Raw genomic sequence first — 25,085 nt, 5'->3', positions numbered from 1 at the left:
TTTATATGACCATTTGAAATTACCTTCTATCGGCTTATTCGACAAAAAGCTTAATCAGTTCAAGTAAGTTGATAAGGAACATGAAAAATCAATAAAATATATAATATTGTAACAATATTTGTACTCAAACGTAGAGCATAAAGAAAATAATAATTATCAAGTGTTTTGCAAGACAAACATATATTGTAAATATTTATTATATTATAATAAAATAAATTATTTTTCTATTGTCTACTAAACAGAAATTATAATGAAAGAATATTCTTACTTGCTTGAATCATAGTTCATAATTGTTACACAATACATTGAAATAAGGAAATAAATTTTAATCAAAAATATTGTCATAGAAAGGGTCTTGTTGTTATTTATAGTAAATAATAATTGAGCTAAACAATGTTTTTACATATTTCGAAATTTAGTCAAACAAATTTTTTGTGCTTTAATTTTTTTTTGATACTAAAATATAAACTAGCAATACCCGTGCGAATAATTCGCACTAAATAAGAAAAAAAAAATATCGACCGTCAATCATGTTGACGTTGTTTCAAAATTAAAGCCGTATATATAATTTTAATTATAATTAATTTACAAAAACAAAAGCTATAATAATATTTTTAGTTGTGGATGCCGCAAGCAATTGTGTATAAAATGATATATAATTTACTAGCTGACCTGGCGAACTTCGTATCACGTTATTTTTTTCTGAAATATAATAATAACATAATATATCAAAATAAAATATAGCCTATCTTTTAAGTTGGATCGAACTGCACACGGTGTGCGAATTTTATTATAATCGGTTAAGTGGTTTAGGAGTCCATTGAGGACAAACATTGTGACACGAGATTTATATATATTAAGATGTGGAGTAATTGTGACGTTTTTTCTAAAAAGGGAGGCAAACATTTTATCACCATCTTATTTATCATCTTATCTTTTATCACCTTAGTGTATTAATATATATTATTAAATTGAATAGACTACAAATGTCCCACTGCTCCACTGAACCCCTTTTCTATATACGAGAAAGAATGTTTTTTGAAATACAATATTTTATAGTCACTTTATGATTATGTATACTATTTCTTATATCATTATTATTTTAATATATATGAATTACGCGTCACGTTGTTTGTCCGCGATGGACTACTTAAGCGATTTTAATCAAATTTGCACACCGTGTGCAGTTTGATCCATCTTGAAAGATAGGCTATATTTTATTTTGATATATGCTATTATTATATTTAAGAAAAAAAAGATGGTACGAAGTTCGCCAGATCAGTTAGTAGTTTTATATATCGTGTAGATTGTTGACGTTCTTATTAACTTTTGATACGACCGCTAAACACAAACGAACACACGTTTCCTGTTTCTTATGAAAATAATAGATAGGTACATTTTAATCGCGGCTCTTCGTCAAGGCTAACGTGTGCTTGAGAACGGGAAAAAACATCATTTTTAAATTTAACATTTTAATATCATTTTTTGCTACATAATATTACAAAGCGTTTTGTGACGATATTTTAATAAATAATAGATATCTTAATTGATTTTCATATAACATTTCAACGTCTTTTTGTTACGTAATACTGAAGGTATTGATTGGGCTGTAAAGGTTTTGGGCGGTATCAATCTTCTAAACTAAATTTTTATAAATAATAGGTGTGATTAATATCAGTAATTAATAATAGTTTACATATATACTAGCTGACCCCGCAAACGTTGTTTTGCCATATATGTTAGTAATCCCCTTAATCTCCCTCGCCCTTATAACTTGCGGGTATGAAAAATAGATGTTGGCCGATTCTCAGACCTATCCGATATGCACACAAATTTCATAAAAATCGGTCCAGCCGTTTCGGAGAAGTATTTTAACTATCATTGTGACACGAGAATTTTATATATAAGATAAGATGTCGTTTTTGTTACGTAATAATGTAAAGGTTTTTTGCAGTATTAAAATTTCAAACGATGATATTTTAGTACATGCAATAGATGTGACAAATATTTAGATTATGATTGTGATTTTACGTAACTACGTTATCAAGTACTAGATTAATTGATTGTTCAAAAATCACTGCAATTATCATTTATTTGTAATGTAAATAATAAGTGATAAAATTAATCTTTATTAATCAACCACTAAATATAAATAAACGATGCAAACATTAAAGTGATAACGATAACAGCTCGTTGGCCTTACAAAATAACCTGTCCTTAGTGTATGATTTTTTTTTATGAATTTTTCGATCAGCTTTTCCGTGTTTGATTAAATGAGAATATCGTAACTTGAGCCGTAGCCGTAATTTGAATCTAGCATCAGTTGTATATACTTTATTCGATTGTTGCTAAAATTGAGTTCTTTTTTTTTTAAAGCATTATAGATACCGAACAGTGTCAAAATTTATTTATAACATTTTTTATGATCGTCTCACCTTTATTGAATGATAATCAAATTAAAATCTTATACGATAAATGTATATTATAAAGAAAAGACTTACGTTCGAGCTAAAATGAAAAAAATAAAAATTGTATTCATTTTAACGTCTTAGGTTGGGTTGCCAGATCGTATGACTGAGAAAAAACCTTTTTTCGGGATTTTAGGACTTTTGTCGGGAGAAACAAAAATTAAAGTAAAGCAAATATATTTGACATTATTGTTACATCGTCCGTTACCGATAGAAATGTCCGAAAAAATATACCTAGGTAAATAGAATATGGTTTTCTCATTACCTAGGTATTATATTATCAATAATGAACGAAATTTAATAATTTAATTTAATTTTTAGCTTGACGCAATATGTAATTTGTGTTACTTTTCACGGATTTAACCATTTTTTGTCCTTTTTCACTATTTAAAGAAGATTTGAAATTCAAACAATTTTTCTCAAAATTGAATTTTGAGACTTTTTATATGAGGAGTTCTTGCTGAAACCAAATCGTTGTTTTAAGTACCTAGTTAAAAGTTCGTTTGAAAAACTGCTATGCTTCTTTATAAAATGGTTCCTTTTCAGCATTTGATACTCTATTTAATATGGACCTGTTCTTACTGCCATATAATATCAATAGCGGCTCAATAGCTTTCTCATTACAGCATCTATGTCTAGGACAGTCATCCATCATTCTCTAATGCCACTACTGCCGGACTGTCGAGCGGCAACGTTTCGCTTGACGATAATTCGGGACTTAAAATGTTTTCTAAAATGAAGTTGTTTTCGGGAGATTTTTTATCTTGTCGGGAATCGGGAGGATATACAAAAATTCGAGAGAATCCTGCCAAACCCCGACCATCTGGCAATCCTAGTCTTAGCATAATTACGTAGTTCCTAGAAAAAGCAAAATAAAATTAATATTCTAAAATAAAATTAACATATAATTAATTATTAATATTATATAAGTTCTTAATTAGTTTGCTCCACATTCAACAATACTAATATACGTCGTAAATAGGACACTCATCTCGATATAATGTACTACAGCTATATCGTAATATCATCAATTGAGATGTAATGTCATCTACGAGACTAAACTGGTAAAGATAATTACTTTGCTAAACATGTTTCTACATTTTCCGTATATAATTGTCTTAAGGTAAAGTTATATAAATTTTAAAATCATCAAATAAAAGTATTATTATTGTAAGTATTATTTAATTCTTGTTTGAAATATAGGTATGTAAACGTACACTAAACGCTACATTCCTTGTATATCATAGCATAGCCGGTTTTGTTGTATAAATAATCAGTTTTTGCAAGCTTAGGGGACGTTTTACAAAGGATTAAATTAAATTTGCAACAATTCCGCAATGAATAAATTGTTAATGCTTTCGTGATGAGTAACTCCTATCAAGGCCGCAGTTCTCAATGGTGAATACTTTACTGGTTGTGACTATTTGATAATACTGGTCGGTTTAATATCATTATTATTCACATTGTCGTGATATCAAAATTTATTTTTTATTCATTTTGATTTTAATACTTTGTAGCGATTTTGTGGTGCTTTTTAGGTTAATGACCGATTTTTGAGGTGCTCTAAAATCCGGTTTTGTAGCTTTTTGTCAGTTTTCTCACTTGAAACTTACAATGTTATAAAGATAACGTATTCAAGTAATTGTTTTTTTTTTTTTTTTTTTGTTTAATGTTAAGATTTAATAGCATACATTTGAGGATATACAACACTTTTAACATAATTATAATCTAATGAATTTTTTTTTAAGGTAACCTTCCTAACTTTCTTCACCTATGTGGTTTCCGACAGTGAACATACTATGGGACCTACTATTATATTCCCATCGATTTCCCTATTATACATAATGCATTTGCCTCTAGGCTTGCTACCACTGGTCATCGTCTCAGTGATAGAGGTAGATCTAAGACGTAAGCTCTTCTCTAAGAGGCTATGGGTCTCTTCGGATCGGAGTCATACTAACATTCACCCATTAAACTTATTTCAGTAAAAATTTTGCAATCTTTTAAAATATACAAAAATTGTCTTGTAATACTATTAATTACATGTACTGGATGAAACGAAGGCATGATTGGTATTATTCTCACTCATTATCAGAGTATTTATGATTCAAATGGATTTATTGAAATTCATTCCTCAGTATCAATTTCAAGGACAATATTCAAATTGAATACATTTATTTGGACATTTTTAAAGAAAAAAAAACCCCAGAATATAATATGCAGAAAATTAACATATTTGAGATAATAAATAAATAAAAAAGATGTCAGGCGTCAAAGTTGATTTTAATAATGATACGGTTTCAATAAATTTAATTTTGTTAGCTCACTTAACCGTTCATGTCTTACACATAATTACTTATCTCATTCATGGTTGATGTTTTAGAAATAAAATCGGTTTCTAGGAAATGCAATATATAGGGTGTTGACTCCTAACTGGTTTATTTCCAAAAGGGGGGGGGGGGGTCTGTAGGTGTTATATAATAGATCACTTTTCAGGTAAAAAAAAACCTAGCCCCTTTTAAATTTTATTTTGTCTTAATATACGAGCTACTCTGACAACGTACTTCTACATAACCATCTAGTACTATTTTTCGTAGCCCTAATAAATGTCGATAACATAAAATATTAATACTAACTGCCTCATTCAATTCGAGAAATGAGTCGTAGAATGTTTTTATTGTAAATTATAGCCGTGCTTACGCGCTCACGAAAGGTATACGCTGAACGAGTCCATCAAAGTAGTTCGTTTATTCAAACAAAGTCAAATTTAAAAATGAACTAAGATTTTTGTTCGACGCTTAACTTTATCTAATACATCTGCAGAATCCCCCATTTGAAGAAACGCAGTTAGGAGTCGAACATATCCTGTACATATATTTATTCGCTTTTTATGGTACATCCTAGTATTGTAAACGTCATATTAATTAGTTATCAATATAACGGTTGACGTAACCCACCATTTTAATGCATATTTTAATCCACTTTGTTTCCTGGAATGGCCGTAGGTGTCGCTGATGTCATTTGGGTGCTTTGTTCTGGTGAATGATAAGGAAGTGCTGGACTCTAAGCGCGCTTTCGTAGCGTTGTCTCTTTTCAACATACTACGTTTCCCACTATCAATGCTGCCTAACGTTATATCGAATGTAGTACAAGTAAGTTCTGGTTGACGACTAAGTAGACTCGTATTGAAGAGTTCCCATTTATAGTTTCATTGCCATTTCATTTTCATCTCGTTCTTAAACGCATGCCCGGTGAATGGCTAAATAAACTACTATTTAATTTATCAGAGGAAAAGTAAAAAAAAATTCTAATAACTATATACAGAATATAAGTACCTATTTTATTTATCAAAGTATTGTTTTCCTCTGATAGATACAATGTGACATGAACTATAGCAATTCATTTTATTTTGTAGACATCAGTGGGTATAAAACGATTAAACAAATTCATGAACAGCGATGAACTGGATGCGAATGCCGTGGAACATGATGCTAAAGAACGTAAGTATCGACACTTTAACAAAGGTGTTATTCTGTTTTATAACGCTTTTACCATATCTTATCTGCGTAATCTTTTTCCAATTGTGACAGACCCCCCATAGATAAAAGATAACAAAACTCTTTCTACATCATCAGGTGAACTAAATGATACAAAACTCTTTTAACAATCTGCTAGGTTCAATATCAGTGGTATGCTTAATATTTGTCTGAAAGAATGATGTGTATTCAACATGTCACATTCTTCCACACTACTCCTGTGTCCATCCATTTGGATTAATATAATTGACGAGACGTAACTTTAGACTTAGGATATACCGATTTTATTATTTTTGAAATATATTAATGGCTGAAAGACAATGGGGAAGATATGTGACAATGTAAATTTAGAATTGCTTTTAGCATATCCACTGCCTTATTATTGTTCATGCAATAGTGAAATAATTGCATAATTATCGTAAAGAGAGTTGTGTCTCCGATGATCAAAATCGATAAAATATTATAACTAGTTCTAGCTACTTAACGTTTTCTTAGTTCTCTCTACTACCTTTATTAGTAGTATACATAGTATGTATGTATATACCTATGATAAAGTTTACATCTTACGACTGTTGTGCAATTATCGCAAACTGCCAATTAACTATCGCTCGATTCTCTCTCGAGTGTAAAACATAAACGTCAATAGTTAGTTAATATATATATATACAATATATGTATATATATATTTCATTGCAAAATTTTAAGTTGACTGTTTATAGATTCTCGAGCCTGTGGCGTAGATCTATACAACTGTTCCATAATATATAGGTATACTTTACATTTTTGTTTGACTCAAACTGTTCTGTATATCTTGTAAATACAAATAAACTAGCTGTGTACGACGACTTCATCCGCGCTTATTCGAAGAGAAAACGTTTTTAAATATCATATTATAGCTTTATAGCCTTTCTCGGTAAATGGAATATCCAAAACTTAAGTGAAAATTTTCAATTTCGAACCAGTAGTTATTGAGATTAGAGCATAGAAACAGACAAAGATTTTTTCCGCTCTACAATAGCCGCTTTTGTGTTCAGCCTTTTTCGGTAAATGGAATATCCAAAACTTAAGTGAAAATTTTCAATTTCGAACCAGTAGTTATTGAGATTAGAGCATAGAAACAGACAAAGATTTTTTTCCGCTCTACAATAGCCGCTTTTGTGTTCTTAGTGACACGGTCATATGAGTTTTTGGTCTATTTATAACCAGAAGGATTTTTTTACATCTACCTTTCTTAATAATTATTAATGATTTATTAATATACAGAAATTCCTTAATATTAATTTAATATTATTATGGCATTCTTGGCGAAACCGAGCTCGAGTGGATACTAGGGATATGAAAAAACTAATAGTATATAGTTATATACGATACTTTTTTGCAATAAGCGAGTTTGTACCTAAAAAAAGGTCAGCGAAATATATTTTGGATATATATTCCTTTTACTTATTCATTCAGGCAGCCCAAAAATAAATCGACAATTTTATTAATCGATTGTTTTACAAAGAAATAATTTCTCTTAGTTTATGGAACAGCAAACTAGATAGGGGATGCCGAATCTTAAAATATGTCACTATTTTGTTACCGTGCGCAGCTAATCCGCTGGTGGTGGAGAACGGACACTTCTCGTGGGGCGGGTCGGAGTCGGAGACGGTGCTGAAGAACATCAACCTGAGCATCCCGCGCGGGCACCTCGTGGCCGTCGTGGGCGGCGTGGGCTCCGGCAAGAGCTCGCTGCTGGCCGCGCTGCTGGGCGAGATGAACAAGACCGCCGGCCGCGTCAAAACCACCGGTACCACTCACCCGCACACACACACGCGCACACACACAGGCGCACACACACACACGCACACACGCACACGCACACACGCACACACACACACACACACATGCGCACACACACACGCGCACACACACGCACACACGCGCACACTCACGCACACTCACGCGCACACGCGCACACCCACGCACACACACACGCGAACACACACACACACCCTGTCGTGATTAATTGATTGATTGATTCAGCCTGTAAATCCCACTACTGGGCATAGGTCTCTGTCTCCGTATAAGAAAAGAGTCGGAACTTAGTCCACCACACTGCTTCACTGTGGATTGGTGAGTATATTCCCTGCTACGAGTAACAGTTGTTATCAGATATTTATGGTATAACAACCGGGGCCGACATCGTGCTCGCCGAGGTACGGGGGGATGGGGTAGTGGTAGGCATTAGTGCATGTGTACGTTTCTGGATGCCGGCCACAGGATTCATTCCTATTCGTTTTAATGATAGTTGTTAAGTTTGGGTCTTTAAGAGATAGGCTTTTGAGGATAAATCAAATATTTAAAATGAATATGTTTCTCTCTGTAGGCAACATAGCCTACGTGTCGCAACAGGCGTGGATACAGAATGCGACACTGCAAGACAACATCATTTTCGGTAAAACTCTCGACAAGAGCAGGTACAATAACGTGATCGACGTGTGTGCTCTCAAACCTGACTTCGACGTGTTGCCCGGTGGGGATCAGACGGAAATCGGCGAAAAGGGTAAGGATAAGGTTTTATTTATTATTTTATTGTATTTCATGCAAATAAGATACACATTATTAGTAAAAGTAATTTACGAAGAAATAGACACAGATAGAGTTTGGCCATTTGCACTTGTACGTTGCGTGTGTCCGAACCCTCGACAGGATTTATTTCACATTGAAGACCGTTGAGTATCAGAAAAAATTGTCTTATTAAATACCTTAATAAGTTTCTTTTTGTCTTGACAATTTATAGAATTAATTAACCTTGACCTTTTTCCAATTTTGTTTGGGGCGGTTGAAGCTTGTCCTTCGAGGTACGGATCAATCTTACGTAACAAAATTCGTTATTGTTTTATAAAGTTTGACGATAAAACGCAAAGAAAATCAGACGTAAAGGTTAACTTTTCTAATATAATATTGAACCGAATGTTTAAGTAATTCTTATGAATTTGACAATATCCTTGTATTTTTTAGGAATAAACCTCTCGGGCGGCCAGAAGCAGCGCGTGTCGCTCGCTAGGGCGGTCTACTACGACGCCGACAACTACTTCCTGGACGACCCTCTAAGCGCTGTCGATTCACACGTTGGCAAACACATATTTGACAAGGTGCGAATATTACGTTAAAATTAGGTATATATTTTTGCAGTTTGTGGCTCTTTCTCTTTCATCGTCAAATTGTTCCTCATCATATAGACTTCTCCTATGTGGAGTCTGTGCTCAGTCCGTATCTCTATGAGATGAAACATTTGCTCAGCAACGAGGTCTTTAGTTCAGTCACTTTTCATATAGTTTATGTTTTTTCCTCGTTTTCAAACCATACCTGTATAAAGTTTTTACCACAATCGCCCCAGCGTTGTGCCTGTAAAAACTTGAGAAATTTGTAGACAGTAGAATTTTACTTGCTGACTTGAAATTTAGATGTAAGTTACAATTATATAAGGTAACAATATGTAGTAGTAATCAATATATTACGATTATTTTCAATGCCTATCTCTACATAGTATAAAACAAAGTCGCTTTCTCTGTCCCTATGTATGCTTAAATGTTTAAAACTACGCAACGAATTTTGATGCGGTTTTTTTAATAGATAGAGTGATTGAGGAGAAAGATTTATATTATAATACATGCATAATATAATAGAGGAACACTGATAGTTTTTGCAACCGTGCGAAGCCGGGGCGGGTCGCTAGTGTATTATAAACCACTTATCAAGATTACCAGCTTTATTTTTGCTTTGATTAAGCCAATGTCGCTTGATATCTAGGGTACTGGCTATAAGGAGCTCTGGTCACCTTACTTACTAATATGAACACAACACTGCTTGAAAACAGTATTATTTAGCTGTGATCTTCTGTAAGGTCGGCGTACTACCTCAGTCGGGCTGCTCCATTTGGCAGGAAATTTCTTGCTGCGCCCTACCACAAAAGCCTTAAATACCTAACCTAAATATACTGATATATAACAAATAAAATAAATAAAGTTAAATTTAAAATGTTCGCAGGTTATCGGACCAAATGGTCTACTGAAGAACAAAACTCGTGTGTGGGTGACCCATAACGTGTCATACTTGGCTCAGACCGATCAAATAATAGTACTGCGTGATGGTGAAATATCCGAAGCGGGCACGTACCAACAGTTGCTGGAAAAGAAGGGGGCTTTCGCAGAATTCCTTCTTCATCACTTGAGCGACGCCGAGCGTACTTCACCTGAAGGTAAGGAGTTAAAGACACAAAGTTAAATTAAATGATACTAAAATTTTTAGTGTCATGAAATGAAACCTTTATTCTATAAACATATTTCGCCATAAGATGATACACACTTAACAAAAGTCAATATCAAGCAAAAAAATAAATATTTACATCCTAACATTAGGTACATTAACAAACTTAGGCGATGTACCCAGTGTTATAAGCAACTTTAACTTAGTCAAAGTAGTCAAAATATTAAGTTACTCAAAATTTCTAATGTCTCAGTAGACATTACCTTCCTATTAAAGCCTCAGCTTTATTACATATTACGATAAATAAGATAAAGTAATGTCCCTAGTGTAGGCCGGGAGAAAAAAGCCAGAGCAGAAAAAACGCGGTGTTAATAACAATGTTAGATTTTTGAATCAATTTAAAGTGTGAACCCTAAAAGTTTTTTGTAAATAGGATTTGTAATTCAAATTTGACACATGTAAGCAAACAAATCGCCTCAACTTTGTTGTACTACTCATCATGATTCAACATCGGCTTTTTAGGTTCCAAGGTGGTAGTGGAACTGTGTTATCCCTTAGTCGCCTCTTGCCGACACCCACGGGAAGAGAGGGTGTGGCGATATTCTTTAATACCGTAGCCACACAGCACTAGTACTACTACTACATACTATTGTAAATTTTGCAAATGTACCTATTAGGCTAACGATAGAAAATTATTCATGTATCATTGTATCAGATAAAATTAATATTTTTATTCGTGAACAAGTTTGTGCAACTTTATCAAGATATTTTTTCTTTTGCTTTTTTTATCTACTTTAAATATTACCAAAACAACATCTACATAATAATTTAAAAAAAATGTCGACATTTAAAAAATGTAAATTGAAAAATCTTTTGTAAAAAATAAAAAATAGACAGTTGTGTGGTAAAAGACAGCTGACGCGAATTGTCAAATATGATAAAATTTTACCCGCGCTTATATGAAAGTCTTACAAGTTCGTGAATGCGATAAATGAAATATTCATCAAATCAATATTCTGTATGTGCTTACTAACAAACTGTTTTCTCTTTTAAAGAATTGGACGAAATCAAGCAAGATTTGGAAAGTAAACTTGGGTCGGAGTTCCAAAACAAATTACAGAGGGCTCGTTCACTCTCTGAAAGCACTTCTGAATCGGAACAACCTGCTGCGGGTGAGTTGAGGTTTCAACATATTGTTAAGTATTTATGTACTTCCTTTGGATTTTTCAAGCGTTGATATAAAATCATGGTGTGATGTTATACAGCCTGTCATATGCATATAATATAATGGTGAAAAATTATGAATATCATGTAAATTTTCCTCATTGTTATTAATAAATGATTAAAATAAAAGAAAATACAAATAAATATATTTGTAATGTTTTTGTTTGAAGGAGACCGCAGAGGTAGTGTGAAAAAACGAACTCCCGAGGCAACACCTAATGAGTTGAAAGAAAAGAATAAATTAATTGAGGCTGAGAAAACAGAAACTGGAAGTGTAAGTGATATTAATTGTTCAAACTTATGAGATAGTTTCAAATTTCGCACACTTATAGTTTACTAGCGACCCGCCCCGGCTTCGCACGGGTGCTATGCTGATACTAAATATACTATAGAATGTCTTTATTTATAGTGTGCAGCTGGCTTAAAGCATGGTTATTAACACAATAACAACCACATTCAAATATGCGTCGTTAGATTACACGTTGTTACAGAATGCGTTGAGGAAATAAAGGTTCACTGCTCGTTTGTTGGTGATTGTGGTTTGTAGGTGATAGTGTGATAATATGTAGCCTGTATGTTGACCCGACTTCTTAATAATATTCGTGCCAAATTTGAAGTAAATCCATGCAGTACTTTTTGAGTTTATCCCGGACATACAGACAAACAGACAAAAATTCTAAAAACTATATTTTTGGCTTCGGTATCGATTGTAGATCACACTCCAAGTATTCTTTTAAAAAAATATTCAATGTACAGTTTTGACTTTACTACTATTTTATTATATGTATAGAGATAGAATAGTGCAGAATGCTAATTTTTTTTTTAATTATGCATAAAAATACATTAAATAAAAAAAGAACATTACACAAACTACCATGTATTTGATACACTCGCATATAAAATCTTTTATTTATTATTACAGAAGTATAGTATTTGACAAAAAACTAAGTAATGTTCAAACTTGTCATTTAAATTAATTATGGTTGAACTTCGACCACTGAGCGACCACTAGTAAATTAATAATCTATAGTAAAATAAACAAGTATACTGTACCAGAGTACCTTTTTTCTTTTATATAAGAAAAAGATTCTCCAACCTACATTAAAACTATCGCTGAAAATGAAATTTTCTGAAAATATTGTATAAAGAAAATTGGCTCTGATTTAACCCCTTCCTGCCTGTTAGGCCTATTATTGAGGTAGGGCAAAGTAGGCAATATTCTGCTTAAAATCTGGAGCAGCCCGACTGGGGAAGTACCTTGACCTTATAGAAGACCAGAAGATCACAGCTAAATAATACTATAGTATATAAATAAGTAGTGTAATGTTCTTGTGCTGAATAAAGTAGGCAGAGCTCCTGGGCAGGCTCGGGGTAGGCTCGGCAACGCGCTTGCGATGCTCTGGTGTCGCCGTTGGCTTGCTTGCCGAGCTGGTTAGTACTGGCGTGCAGTACACGGTGTGGCCCGCAGGTGAAGTGGAGCGTGTACAAGCACTACCTGACGAGCGTGGGCGTGGCGGCGTCGGCCCTGACGGTGCTCATGAACCTGGTGCTGCAGCTGTTCCAGGTGGGCTCCAACTACTGGCTCGCCGAGTGGTCCAACGACGCCCACATGGTGAGTGCCTCGCCCTCTCGCCTCTACCTGAAGAGAGAGAGTTCTCCATTGTATTATATTTATTTTACAAATTTTACAAATAACATTGTATGTTAATTACAACGTTCGTTTCCAATTATTGTTCGATTACGATTCTTATTAAATTTTATATTTCATTTGACCGTTTGTATAACGTATATAGATGCCCGGCAATCTTTTAACGTCTGTGCACTGAAGTCCTCTCCCTAAATGCTGCTTATTTACTTATTTATATCTTTCGATGGCGAGTTCATTGTTTATTGTTGGTAGTTCGACAACGTCGTCAGTCTAACTTGAAGTTAACGAATAACATCTCTATTATAACTATTATTGTATTTACAGTTGGTTAACGGTACCGTAGATAGAGCGAGGCGGGATTTGTATCTCGGCGTATATGGCGGTCTCGGCATCGGACAAGGTAAGACGATCTTTGAGATTTAATGACATCCAGACTCCACGAGCTACACTCACACACTAATGTATAAGTTATGGACCAAGTAAACAACATATAAAATGCCCGCGCAGTTTAATAAATGCCCAATATGAAAGAGTACTTTGATAACAACCTATAGCAATAATTAAATTGTTATCTATGGGGCAGATGAATAAAAGCCAGCTACGGTTGACGGGCGCCTATGACTGATCTCACTCATTGTAACTTCTAGATCCTAAACGACTTTTAGGCCCATTATGAAATTTTGCAAGAATTTTCTATAGTTATACCTATTTCTATATATATATCTTACCTATATTGAGTTAAAAACAAAAACTAAAAAAGTTAAAACCATTGTTTTTTCAAAAAATTCTAATTTAAAATATTAAAATGCAATTATTTAAAAAAAATATAAGTATATTCTGTTCAAAAAAAATTACAAACGCAATAGTCGTCACTACGATTTTCGAGGGTTTCCCTTGATTTATCTGGGATTCCATCATCAGATCCTGGTTTCCTTATCATAGTACCACACTTGAGGTATCATCTCCTTTCTAACAAAAAAAGAATTATCAAAATCGGTTCATAAACGACGAAGTTATCTGTGAACATTCATAATGTATATATATATACGGTCGAATTATGTAACCTCCTCCTTTTTTGAAGTCGGTTACACATGCTATTAAGAAGGTATTTTATCATGTACACATTTCACATTATACTTATTTATTTCGTCGTAAGTAGCTTGTCATTTTCATTATGTGCGGGCATTATATAAATGTTTCTATTTATAGCTTGGTCCATGACAGAAATACATTACAATGTGCAAAACTTTCGCCTATATCAGACGGAATGATATAAAGACCAATGAAACTGTATGGTATATACGTTATGATAAAATAAACTAACACAGGTACACACGCATCTTAAGTATGTATTTGTAAATCAATGTTTAAACACATTTTAAATAGTCGCTTAGTATTTTACTAATAATTGAAAATACGCAAAATAGTGTAGAAATTCATACATTCCAATAATAGTTTTAAATAATTATACTTTATAAATTTTATTCTGTTTCCTGGTGTTGGTAATTTTGATCCTCGGAGTCAAGATTTTTTTTATATTATATTAACACTATTTTTTTTACACACATAACTCAAAATACCGAAAAGGTTTCATTGATGTCTGACATGTACTGACAGACGGGTTATGTGAATTGGTCTTAACCTTTTATGTATATATAATATTAAGAATATGAAATAATGAATACATTCTTTACATGCTTTATATTTAAGTAAAATTTAAAACACATTTTCTAAATTACATAATAATTATTTTATAATGGAGTCGGAGCATGTACCATTTAAGATTACTAATTTAAAAAATATTAAGCTTGCATGCAATTACGTTCATAGGTTTATTACCTGTAGTTATGTTTAGTAAATATATTTACATTTTGCATGATCTATGATTAAAGCCACGTATTCATAAGTAAACTTTTTCCAACAGTTTTACGTATAGTTACTCCGTGTATTATACACATTTCAAACTTCGTGTTGAATGTTCGTTATTATTGTCGCCAAAATGAATTTACAAAGAATTTTGATAAATAACACCAAAATCAATTATTTGCTCACAACAATCATTAAATTTTTTTTAATCCTTGAAATGCATATTAAAGTAAAAACGTACGCGCCATCTGCCATAATTTTATTTATAATAAAAACTTTTTAACAAAAAATTAAACCGCCGAAAAACTGAAAAGCAAAAAATATTTTTGTAAATAGTTGTTTTTAATTAACCTTAATAACTAAGTTCTTAAACTAATGTAAGTATAGCTAAGTAATTTTGAGACGGCGCATACAACTTTCGGGGTATACTCTTTCCAATAAAAAAAGAATTATCAAAATCGGACTACTCTGTAAAAAGTTATGCGTGGTCATACATAAAAAAGTATACGCGTCGACTTGAAAACCTCCTCCGTTTTTTTGTCGGTTAAAAATAAACAAATATTGCAAACAACTTAAGAATTGCATTTCGAAATTATTTATTCTTGTATCAGAAACTGCGGTTTAAATACTGTTCAATCTCTATCAAAAATTTATTTTCTCTAAAACTTATATTATGTAGATTTTAAAAATTAACATCTAGTATCTACAATGGCGCGGTATTCCAACGATGAACTAAATATTGTATATTTAGCGATGTTTATTAGTGAATGGGTGGCTTTGACATTGTGTTGTCTGCGTCTCTGTCGTTCTTTTATCAAAAATATATTTTTCGAGCAAAGTATTATCCAGTAAACTTTTCAATACCAGATTTTCTAAATACCCGGGTTAATTTTTTCAATATTTTATATTGTGTTTGTGTATAATCTAAGTGTTGTTACAAAATTATAAATTGTACATAAATGAATTCGTTTTAATCGTACAATATAAAACTGTGCTCACCGATTCGTTAAGTTGTATAATGTTAAATATAATTTGCGCGAGAAAGATAATTTGAGAAAGATATCGAGTAAACGAGACAAGCGATGATGACGCGTCATCGCCGATCGGGTCCGCTCGAGCTCGCTCGGAGTCGGAGGCGCTCGGGCGCGCCCGGGCGGGGCGACCGTCGCCGCTCGGGGGCGCTTGGGGGCGCTCGGGGGCGCTCGGTGTCGGTGAGTGAGCGCGCGGTGTGTGGCCATGGCAGTGGTGTCGGTGTCGGTGTCGTCGCTGGCGCTGTACCTGGGCACGCTGGCGGCGGCGCGCGCGCTGCACGCGGCGCTGCTGGCGGGCGTGCTGCGCGCGCCCAGCATCGGCTTCTTCGACTGCACGCCCGTGGGCCGCGTGCTCAACCGGTTCAGCAAGGACGTGGACGTGCTCGACAACGTGCTGCCCATGACGCTGCGCGGCTGGACCTCCTGCTTCTTTGCGGTACGCGGCCCGCTCGTCGCTCTGCGCTCACCGTCCTTTGGGATCACTTTATCGTAGAGGGATGAGTAGTTTGCGCAACCTTAGCGTGGAAATTATATGTTGTTGCAACTTACGGTACTATATGACCATTTATCTTGTGTATATGTATATTTACTTTTGTTAATATCATACTGCTTGTTAACTATATGCCAATTCTTTATTAACTTGTTGTACACTCCCCTACCGTTTCTCTTTTTCTTCGCTATGTCCTATGCCCAAAGGTTGTCTGGAAGAAATCGCTCTTAGCGATAAGACCGCCTTTGTACATCTTTTTTTTCATGTATCACTTTTGTTGTAATGTTTCTTTGTGGTGTACAATAAAGAGTATTTATTTATTTATTATCTTTCGAAAGTTTCTATTGATGACTAGACGATTATATATTTACACCCAAAAAATACCGCTTTCAGTCTTTTATTATACTAATAAAGTAATCGAAATTTAATTCGCCCGGCGCGAATGTAAGTAATAGTATGTACACGTGAACGTTTGTGACTAGCTCTGCCCATATCCATCCATTCGCCGATCAGTGATCGATTACATCGAAGTAGTTTTTAGCTCTGCATTGCTTAGTTTTCTGTTCGTTCAGTACTAGTTAGAGCATGTTTTTCCCATAGAACTCTGACACGTCCGACTGTGCACTGCGTTAGTTTCGCCGTTTCACCCAAACGTTCGCGCAAGCGGTCAAGTAAACCCTAACCGGCCTATCGACACTCGTCGTAAATAATGTATTCATTATGAAGCAAGTGATGTGTTAATGTACGAAAAGTTATCGCTCGAGGAAGATTAATGTGTTTGGTGGACGTTGTTACAGCGATAGCGTCAATTTTCGCGGATTTAATGCCATATTTGGCGTGCTGGCAGGCGGCGCGGTTACTGCATGCACTTTTATTGGACAATGTGCTAAAAGCGCCTTTACAATTCTTCGAAGTGACGCCGCTCGGCCGGATACTCTCTAGGTTTTCTAAAGACGTCGACGTCGTGGACTCCTCGCTCCCCTCGCAAGTTACGGACGTGATATTTTGTGCGTCCGAGGTAAACAGTCATGTTGTACTTTAATATGTCTGCGGTAGCTTTGGTAGGTATCGTTTGAATCAGCTTTGAATCAATGTCAGGCTTATCGCATCTCAGTAAAATTAGAGTTTAAAGATCATATAACTAAACAAGTGTATCGTAATTGTGTAAAAGCTTAATTGCATTTCGCTTTCTTTAAAATTTGATCGCTTGCTTTAAGTTTTCGCATTTTTTTCCCTTTTGTCACATAAGCGAATCCGCACAAAAACATTGGGTGTTTTACTTATATAAACTGATCCCAAAGTACGTTGAATAAAATCAAGCTTAAGCTTCTACAAAACGTCCTTTTTGGAAGGAGCAGCTTTAACTGTGGGTATAATTATTAGTTATAAGGCATGTAATGTAAGAAATACGTTCTAGTTTTACTATGAAAAATTCCGTACTTGAGTCAGTGAAACAATAAAAAGATATGATATAGAAAGTTAAAAATAAACGTACAGTCTGACACACGAAAGTTGAATTTAAACTGACAATTTTTTTTGGATGGTAAACTCATAAAACTAAAACAATGTACTGTACCTAAGGCGATTAATGTTGCACATCGATGACACAATCGGCTAATTCCGACTTCGCTCAACGTTATGGTTCAGGATCCCACACCTCCAGACGTTTCTTATTTTCTGATGGATAAAATGTAAACAATGTAGTAGATTAGTTGCTGTTAGCTGAGGCCGAGGGTAATTTTCTTAAATATTCACTTCTACATGTACGAAAAAATGTCTTTTTTTTTATATCACTAGGTCGGCAAACAAGCGTACGGCTCACCTGATGGTAAGCGATTACCGTAGCTTATAGACGCGTGCAACACCAGAAGAATCGCAAGCGCATTGCCGACCCAATCCCCAATCCCCCCCAGGAGCTAAGGTACTAACTTGAGGTATTTTCAAATGTCTAAAAATAAGAATGGTCTGGGGGCTTGGGACAATCAACATCCGATAACAATCCGATATCTGTTAGGAGCTGTAAGACAATTATGATTTGCTTGTATTGACAATTTTTTAATTATTTGTATAACATAAACCAATTCTATACACCATTTGTAGCAGTTGCGTGGCGGTTACAAATTCGATTCCCGCACATGACAAACATTTGTATTAGCCAGATTGATGGTCTGGGTGTTTGTGCAGTCCTTATGGGTCTCCCTACCGTGCCTCGGAGAGTACGTTAAGCCGTCTATCCCGGTTGTTATCATGTATACCTGATAGCGATCGTTACTCATAGTAGGGAATATATCCGCCAACCCGCATTGGAGCAGCGTAGTGGATTAAGCTATGATCCTTCTTCTACACAGGGAAAGAGCTCTATGCCCTATATATATATTTATCTTTTAAAATGTTTAATTAATATCGAAGATGATTTCTCGTAAGTAATTGACCTTGTAAAGGTTTCCCGGTAAGGCTTTAGATTAAGAGCTGTCGAATTATCCAAGCTTAAAATTTGACCAGTTTATCAGCATCATTTCGTTACAAAAAAAAAATAATAACCCTAACCCATAGAGCAACACGGAGGGGAGTAGCCATGTACAGGCATTCGATACAATTAAACTAGTTGCAGCCGCACTGATCACTAGACTACTGTCTTACGCGATTGATTCAACGTCCTTAAAAAAAATGCCAAATTGTTCTGTTTTTTACTGCAAAAAGAGATCTGCTACGTTAAATTTACTAAAATATGTCGTTACCTTTCATATGTAAGTATTTTTTAATTACATTATTATTGTATACTTCTTTTAAACTTAAAAATTACAAATGTTATCGGTCGTGTTGTTTCGGATTTGTTTACCAACACAAGCCGCTCGCCCTCATACAATATGCGGATCGGTCGTACGATTGATCCAAGTCTATTTCCGAGAAGTTGCTGTCGCCGAGCGATAGTGTTGTTACCGGTTTCTTTGTAGATAGTTATCGATAAAAACGGCAAAGGCAAAGGAGGAGAGAGACATATTTGAGATTCTGATTTATTTAGAATAACTAGTCTGGCCAAAAATTCTGTTACATAAAAACTTTTCTTTTTTTCAACTTTTTAACTATTTTGAAATTGGAACACCTATATTATTTTAAAAACTTATTTCGATTTTACGCCAATTCACAAATTTTTTCGCTTTTTTATCAACTTTCGTGCGTCAGATTACATTTAAAACTAGTTTCTAATATTGTTTTATCCTTAATAGGTTCTGGGGACTCTTTTCGTGATAAGTTACTCGACTCCAATATTCTTGGCCGTGATCCTACCCATCGGCGTGGTTTACTATCTCATACAGCGATTCTACGTAGCTACGTCGCGGCAGCTCAAGCGACTCGAGTCGGTTTCTAGATCACCGATATATTCGCACTTCGGGGAAAGTATCACTGGAGCATCTACGATTCGGGCTTACGGAGTCACTAACAGGTCATTTTTAAATATATATCAAGTACCTAGGTACTAATAATTATTAAGGTTATTGAGGTAGGATAGAGCAGGAAATACTTTTCAAAGTTTGGACCAGACCGACTGGCGGGTTACGACTGTCACAACCTTGCAGAAGACCACAGCTAAACATAACTGATCTCAAGTAGTGTTGTGTTCCTATGGTGAGTAAGGTAGCCAGATCTCTTAGAGAAGGTCATCAACGTGCTTGTGACACATCTGGTGTTGGAGCAGTTCATAGGCTACAACCTTGCAGAATATCTCAGCTGAACATTATTTTTGTTAAATAGTGCTGTTTTTTGGTGAGTAAGGTAGCTAGAGGTTCTTAATTCTTGCTCTATTGCAATCTCAATAAGCTACTGTAACAAAGGCGTTTTTCTCGTAGGTTCGTGGAGGAGTCCGAGCGCGGCGTAGACCACAACCAGTCGTGCTACTACCCGAGCTGTATCGCGAACCGCTGGCTGGCGGTCCGGCTCGAGATGATCGGCAACCTGATAATATTCTTCTCGGCTCTATTTGCCGTGCTCGGCCGCGACACCATCAACCCTGGACTTGTCGGCCTCTCCGTCAGCTACGCTCTACAGGTATTGTAGGTTTTATGTGTGGCACGATAGGCGTGTCCGGTATTCTTTATCTGTGGCGTATGACACAAATTTAATGTCATTTTTCATTTCATATTTTTAGAAAGTGCATACTAACTTTTGTGGAAAGGTTTTTAGATAATGACTTACTTTAGAAATGTTAGTTGCAGAAACTAAATATTATAACCGAATATATAAATATTTAAACCGATAATTTTAATAAAATAAAAAAATGCATGGAATAAATAACTTTTGGTTAATCTAATACTTCTTAAATTATTTTATATTGTATTATTAACAACCGCAAAAATTTTTATTTTAATTTTGCGAAGCTCGATATTTTGAGATTATTTTCTACGAATGTCTCGTTCACGAGACTCGTCTCTTAAAAAACATGGTAAATATCTCGTTTTAAATAATTTTAGTAATGAAAATAACCATGTTAATTTAAAATCTTATTTACCTTGTATTTTATACTTCTAATATATTTTTTGATATCACTTAAATATTATTAAAATCAATGTTTTCTTATCTAGATTACACAAACACTAAACTGGCTTGTAAGAATGACGTCTGAAGTAGAAACCAATATCGTAGCCGTAGAGAGAATAAAAGAGTACGCCGAAACGAAACAGGTAAATTCAAATTGCATTATCTTTTAATATTTGCTATATTAAGTATTCGAGATACTATTAATATTAAGCCAATTTATAGAGAATGTTAAGTGATTTATTATTATTGTTACGCTAGAAGTTTATTACGGATTCTACGTTACTTAAACTTGGTCTCTGTTCCTATAGGGTAAGTAACTTAATGTTTCGTGTTACAGGTAATAGCCGACAGATATAGCTACATTTTTTGTCGATAAATACATACAAATAATAAATACTTAAATATAAATAAATAATTATATTACGCCCAGACTCAAAGCCGGGATCGAACCATTGTATGTGCACTCACATTAATTCGTATGTTTATATAGTAGGTACAAGTGCACGCAGCTCACGCTCGAGGGACGAGTGGGCGGGGTGAGCGGGGTGAGCGGCAGGCAGTACAGGTGTAGACTAAAGTGTAAACCGCGCTCTGCCGCAGGAGGCCGCGTGGGCGGTGGCGCAGGGCCCGGGCGCCACGTGGCCGGAGACGGGCGCGCTGCAGCTGGAGGCGCTGTCGCTGGGCTACCGCGCCGGCGAGCCCGCGCTGCGCGGCCTCACGTGCGCCGTGGCGCCGCGCGACAAGCTGGGCATCGTGGGCCGCACGGGCGCCGGCAAGTCCACGCTCACGCTCGGCCTCTTCCGGTACTCACTCTCCCCCGCCTCTACTGTGGCGTTCATACGCTCAAATTACGAGTTCAGCTTCTATATTTACTATCATAGTACGCTTACAATAAAATATAAACAGTTGTTGAGGAAAATATTAAGTTAACTTTTATGAGAAAAAAGAATTTATTCCTTTTATATTGGCATACTCTATCGAAATATTAGTCGATTAACTAGACAATAAAACGTTTACTTTAGGTACGCCTACACTTTAGACTACAGAAATTCTCCTCAATCTAACTCCCGCTCGTTTCCATTACAGGATAATAGAGGCGATGAGCGGCCGGATCCTCATCGACGGCATCGATATAGCGACAATAGGACTTCACCAGTTGCGCTCGCGCATCACCATCATCCCTCAGGACCCCGTGCTGTTCTCCGGTTCGCTCCGGATGAACCTCGACCCCTTCGGTGTTTATACCGACGAGGAGATCTGGCGTTCCCTAGAGCACGCGCATCTTAAGACCTTCGTCAAAGGTAACGTCTGAACTAAATTTCAGTGTTAGTCATTTTATATGAGACCATACTCGGTGTCGTAATTTTTTGAGACGCGTTTATTTTATTAGTGTGAATATATTATACATGAAAAAAAAAAGACAAGTATTGGGAATAAACAGCACAAGAAGGATGATTGCGAGACTGGAATGAATGATTGTTTACAAAATTAAGCCTCTAACCATAAGTATTCGATCATATTGAAGGTATAGTATGACGTGTATACATATATATTATTTATGATGGCAACTTTAATTAAATAGACTAACGCCCATCTTATTGGAAAAAACTTAAAGACTAATGTATTATTTAACTGAGGTAGGACACAGCAGAACATTTCCTGCTCAAAATATGGAGAAGCTCGACTGAGGTAGTATCTCGACCTTACAGAAGATCACACCTAAATAATACTGTCACACCTAAATAATACTGACCAGAGCTCCTGGGTAGGATTGGAAATTGAGTTGAATTGAGAACGCGCTTTCAATGACCTCAGTCTATAAGCTACGGTAATCACATACCATCACGTGAGCCGTAGTCTTGTTCGCTGGCCAAGTTATTTTAAAAAAAAATTATAAATCGCCTTGAAGTGACAGTATTATAATTGTTCTTTGAAGATTTGCTAGACGGCTTGACAGGAAATGAGACAACACACTAACCTCCCCCCCCCCATCCGCAGGCTTGGCGTCCGGACTGCTGCACGAGGTATCGGAGGGCGGAGAGAACCTGTCGGTGGGGCAGCGCCAGCTCGTGTGCCTGGCGCGCGCGCTGCTGCGCAAGACGCCGCTGCTGGTGCTGGACGAGGCCACGGCCGCCGTCGACCTGGAGACCGACGAGCTCATACAGGTGCACTCGCTTGTACGCACGACGCGTCGGCGCAGCGGGCACAGCGCTGACTGTTGCGCTTGCGGTTGCGGGCTCGGTCCTCGCACGCGACAAACATTTGCCCCCTCCTCTGCCCCTAGGTTGCCTGGAAGAGATCGCTTTTTAGCGATAAGGCCGCCCTTTGTGCCTGATGATACTCTGTTTAAGTTCATAATATGTATTATTTCTGTTTTGGTGTACAATAAAGTGTATTGTTATGTTATGTTATGTTATGTTATGTTATTTGTCTTAGCAGCTTTACAAGTTACACTGTCCACATACGAGTATGATGATGATGATGATGATGAACAGGCCATTTTCCGCAACTTGACGTCTCCGTGCGCCTATTTTGCGTGACTGGCAGTGGACACTATTTGTGCCAGCCCAGCTCCTTAAGGAAGCCCCGAGGTGTAGTGCCCTGTAGTTCGCCACACTAACGCATTCCAGCAGGATGTGTGAGGCCGTTTCTTCTGCCTCCATGCACGCTCTGCTTAGGGGGCTGTCTGTAACACCTAAATTGTGTAAGTGTTTGTTAAGCAAGGCATGTCCAGTAAGAGCTCCGACCAGTAGTCGGAGCTGAGCTCTCCCATAACCGCGAATTTTGCCGGACAATCCTGGGTTGATCCCCGGAAGAGCTTCCCTGGTCTGCCTGCAGGTAACTAACTAGGTTTGTCCATTATTCTTGGTGCATTGGCTTTGGTGTTGTATCGCAGCTGGCTGCGCAACCATCCGAAAGGCAGGGGCAGAATGGGTTTGGGTCCGTAGAGCCTCAACTCCGATCCCTCCCTCGATCGAGTCGATCAGCCGCGTCGTTGCCTCGCGATCCACTGTGACTCTTTATCCATTGAAGGGTAATGGTGCTTGTTTCACTTACCTTCGTCAGAGCTCGATGCCACTCGTATATTAGCCCTGATGTCATAGTGTCGCTCTCCAGGGCTCGCAGGACTGATTTACAATCAGACAGTATACAGATTGGAAAACCCTGTACCTCTCTAGAGTTGATCGCTGTTGTTGCCATAATGATTCCCATGCACTCCTCCTGGAAGAGAGTATTATTTATTCCCAATGGTGATGAGATGTTGATATTCAAGTCTTCTAAGTGAGCCCCAGAACCTATACCTGTTGATCTTCTCGACCCGTCTGTGAAGATTCTTAACTCTTTGAGGTTGAGGCCCTCCGCTGCGTCTTCATGTAATTGTATTCTGTATTTTTTATCGAATATGTACTGTTTGGGTATCCTGTCAGTGACCACTTCGATGAGCGGTTCCCTGTTTACCAGTTCGTCAAGTATTCCTATGTCTATGTTTTTTTTTTATGTTTTATGTAATATGCAGCTAAGTATCCGAACTTACCTACACCGAGCCTTGAGACAATGTTAGCAGCCTCATAGCGGCTATGAGATTACGGCCAGATCCAGCACAGGATAAGGGATAGTGGCCGTCCCCTAAGGCGCACTGTACATGAACACGAAGAGATCTTGGAGTTCTTTCGTTCTTTCTTGGGCGGACCCCGCAGCGAGCAGTAATGACGTCATGACGCCTCTTTTATGAACGGGAATTAATATGGCTCTTTGGGAACTTCGCATCACTAATAGATCGATTGTAAATAAGCTGTAAAAGCAAAGCCAAATTCAGAGCACATCGACTCAGGAAAACTGGCGGAACTTCATCAGGGGCCCCCACTCCCTGACGGATGCAGAGAACTAAGACTCTGCAACCCGTTTCACCGTAAAATGCAAGCAAATAACTACGCTGCAAATTGACCAGACTTCGCTGTCTCAAAACTATTGTTAATATCATATCAAAAATCGTTTGTTCCATCAAACCTGCAACTCCGACTGACCGTGTCGGTG

At 36.5% G+C, this 25,085-nt stretch overlaps 1 protein-coding gene across 1 annotated transcript in view; it reads left to right on the top strand.

Annotated features, from left to right (window-relative positions):
* The window catches only part of LOC123655719 (multidrug resistance-associated protein 1), a 45,885-nt gene that overhangs the window by 18,596 nt on the left and 2,204 nt on the right, over positions 1-25,085 (top strand). The window contains exons 9-25 of the mRNA XM_045591474.1: positions 4,217-4,363; positions 5,884-5,968; positions 7,596-7,793; positions 8,373-8,549; positions 9,008-9,141; positions 10,037-10,247; positions 11,311-11,427; positions 11,650-11,753; positions 12,948-13,091; positions 13,452-13,527; positions 16,237-16,460; positions 19,742-19,959; positions 20,363-20,561; positions 21,095-21,193; positions 21,651-21,853; positions 22,137-22,351; positions 23,049-23,215. Coding sequence (XP_045447430.1) covers positions 4,217-4,363; positions 5,884-5,968; positions 7,596-7,793; positions 8,373-8,549; positions 9,008-9,141; positions 10,037-10,247; positions 11,311-11,427; positions 11,650-11,753; positions 12,948-13,091; positions 13,452-13,527; positions 16,237-16,460; positions 19,742-19,959; positions 20,363-20,561; positions 21,095-21,193; positions 21,651-21,853; positions 22,137-22,351; positions 23,049-23,215 — 2,718 coding nt within the window. The remainder of the gene's footprint in view (positions 1-4,216; positions 4,364-5,883; positions 5,969-7,595; positions 7,794-8,372; positions 8,550-9,007; positions 9,142-10,036; positions 10,248-11,310; positions 11,428-11,649; positions 11,754-12,947; positions 13,092-13,451; positions 13,528-16,236; positions 16,461-19,741; positions 19,960-20,362; positions 20,562-21,094; positions 21,194-21,650; positions 21,854-22,136; positions 22,352-23,048; positions 23,216-25,085) is intronic.

This window comes from Melitaea cinxia, chromosome 8, assembly GCF_905220565.1.
Source record: "Melitaea cinxia chromosome 8, ilMelCinx1.1, whole genome shotgun sequence".
In the NCBI taxonomy this organism is placed as follows: domain Eukaryota; kingdom Metazoa; phylum Arthropoda; class Insecta; order Lepidoptera; family Nymphalidae; genus Melitaea; species Melitaea cinxia.
This window is presented reverse-complemented; position numbering and strand designations above follow the sequence as displayed.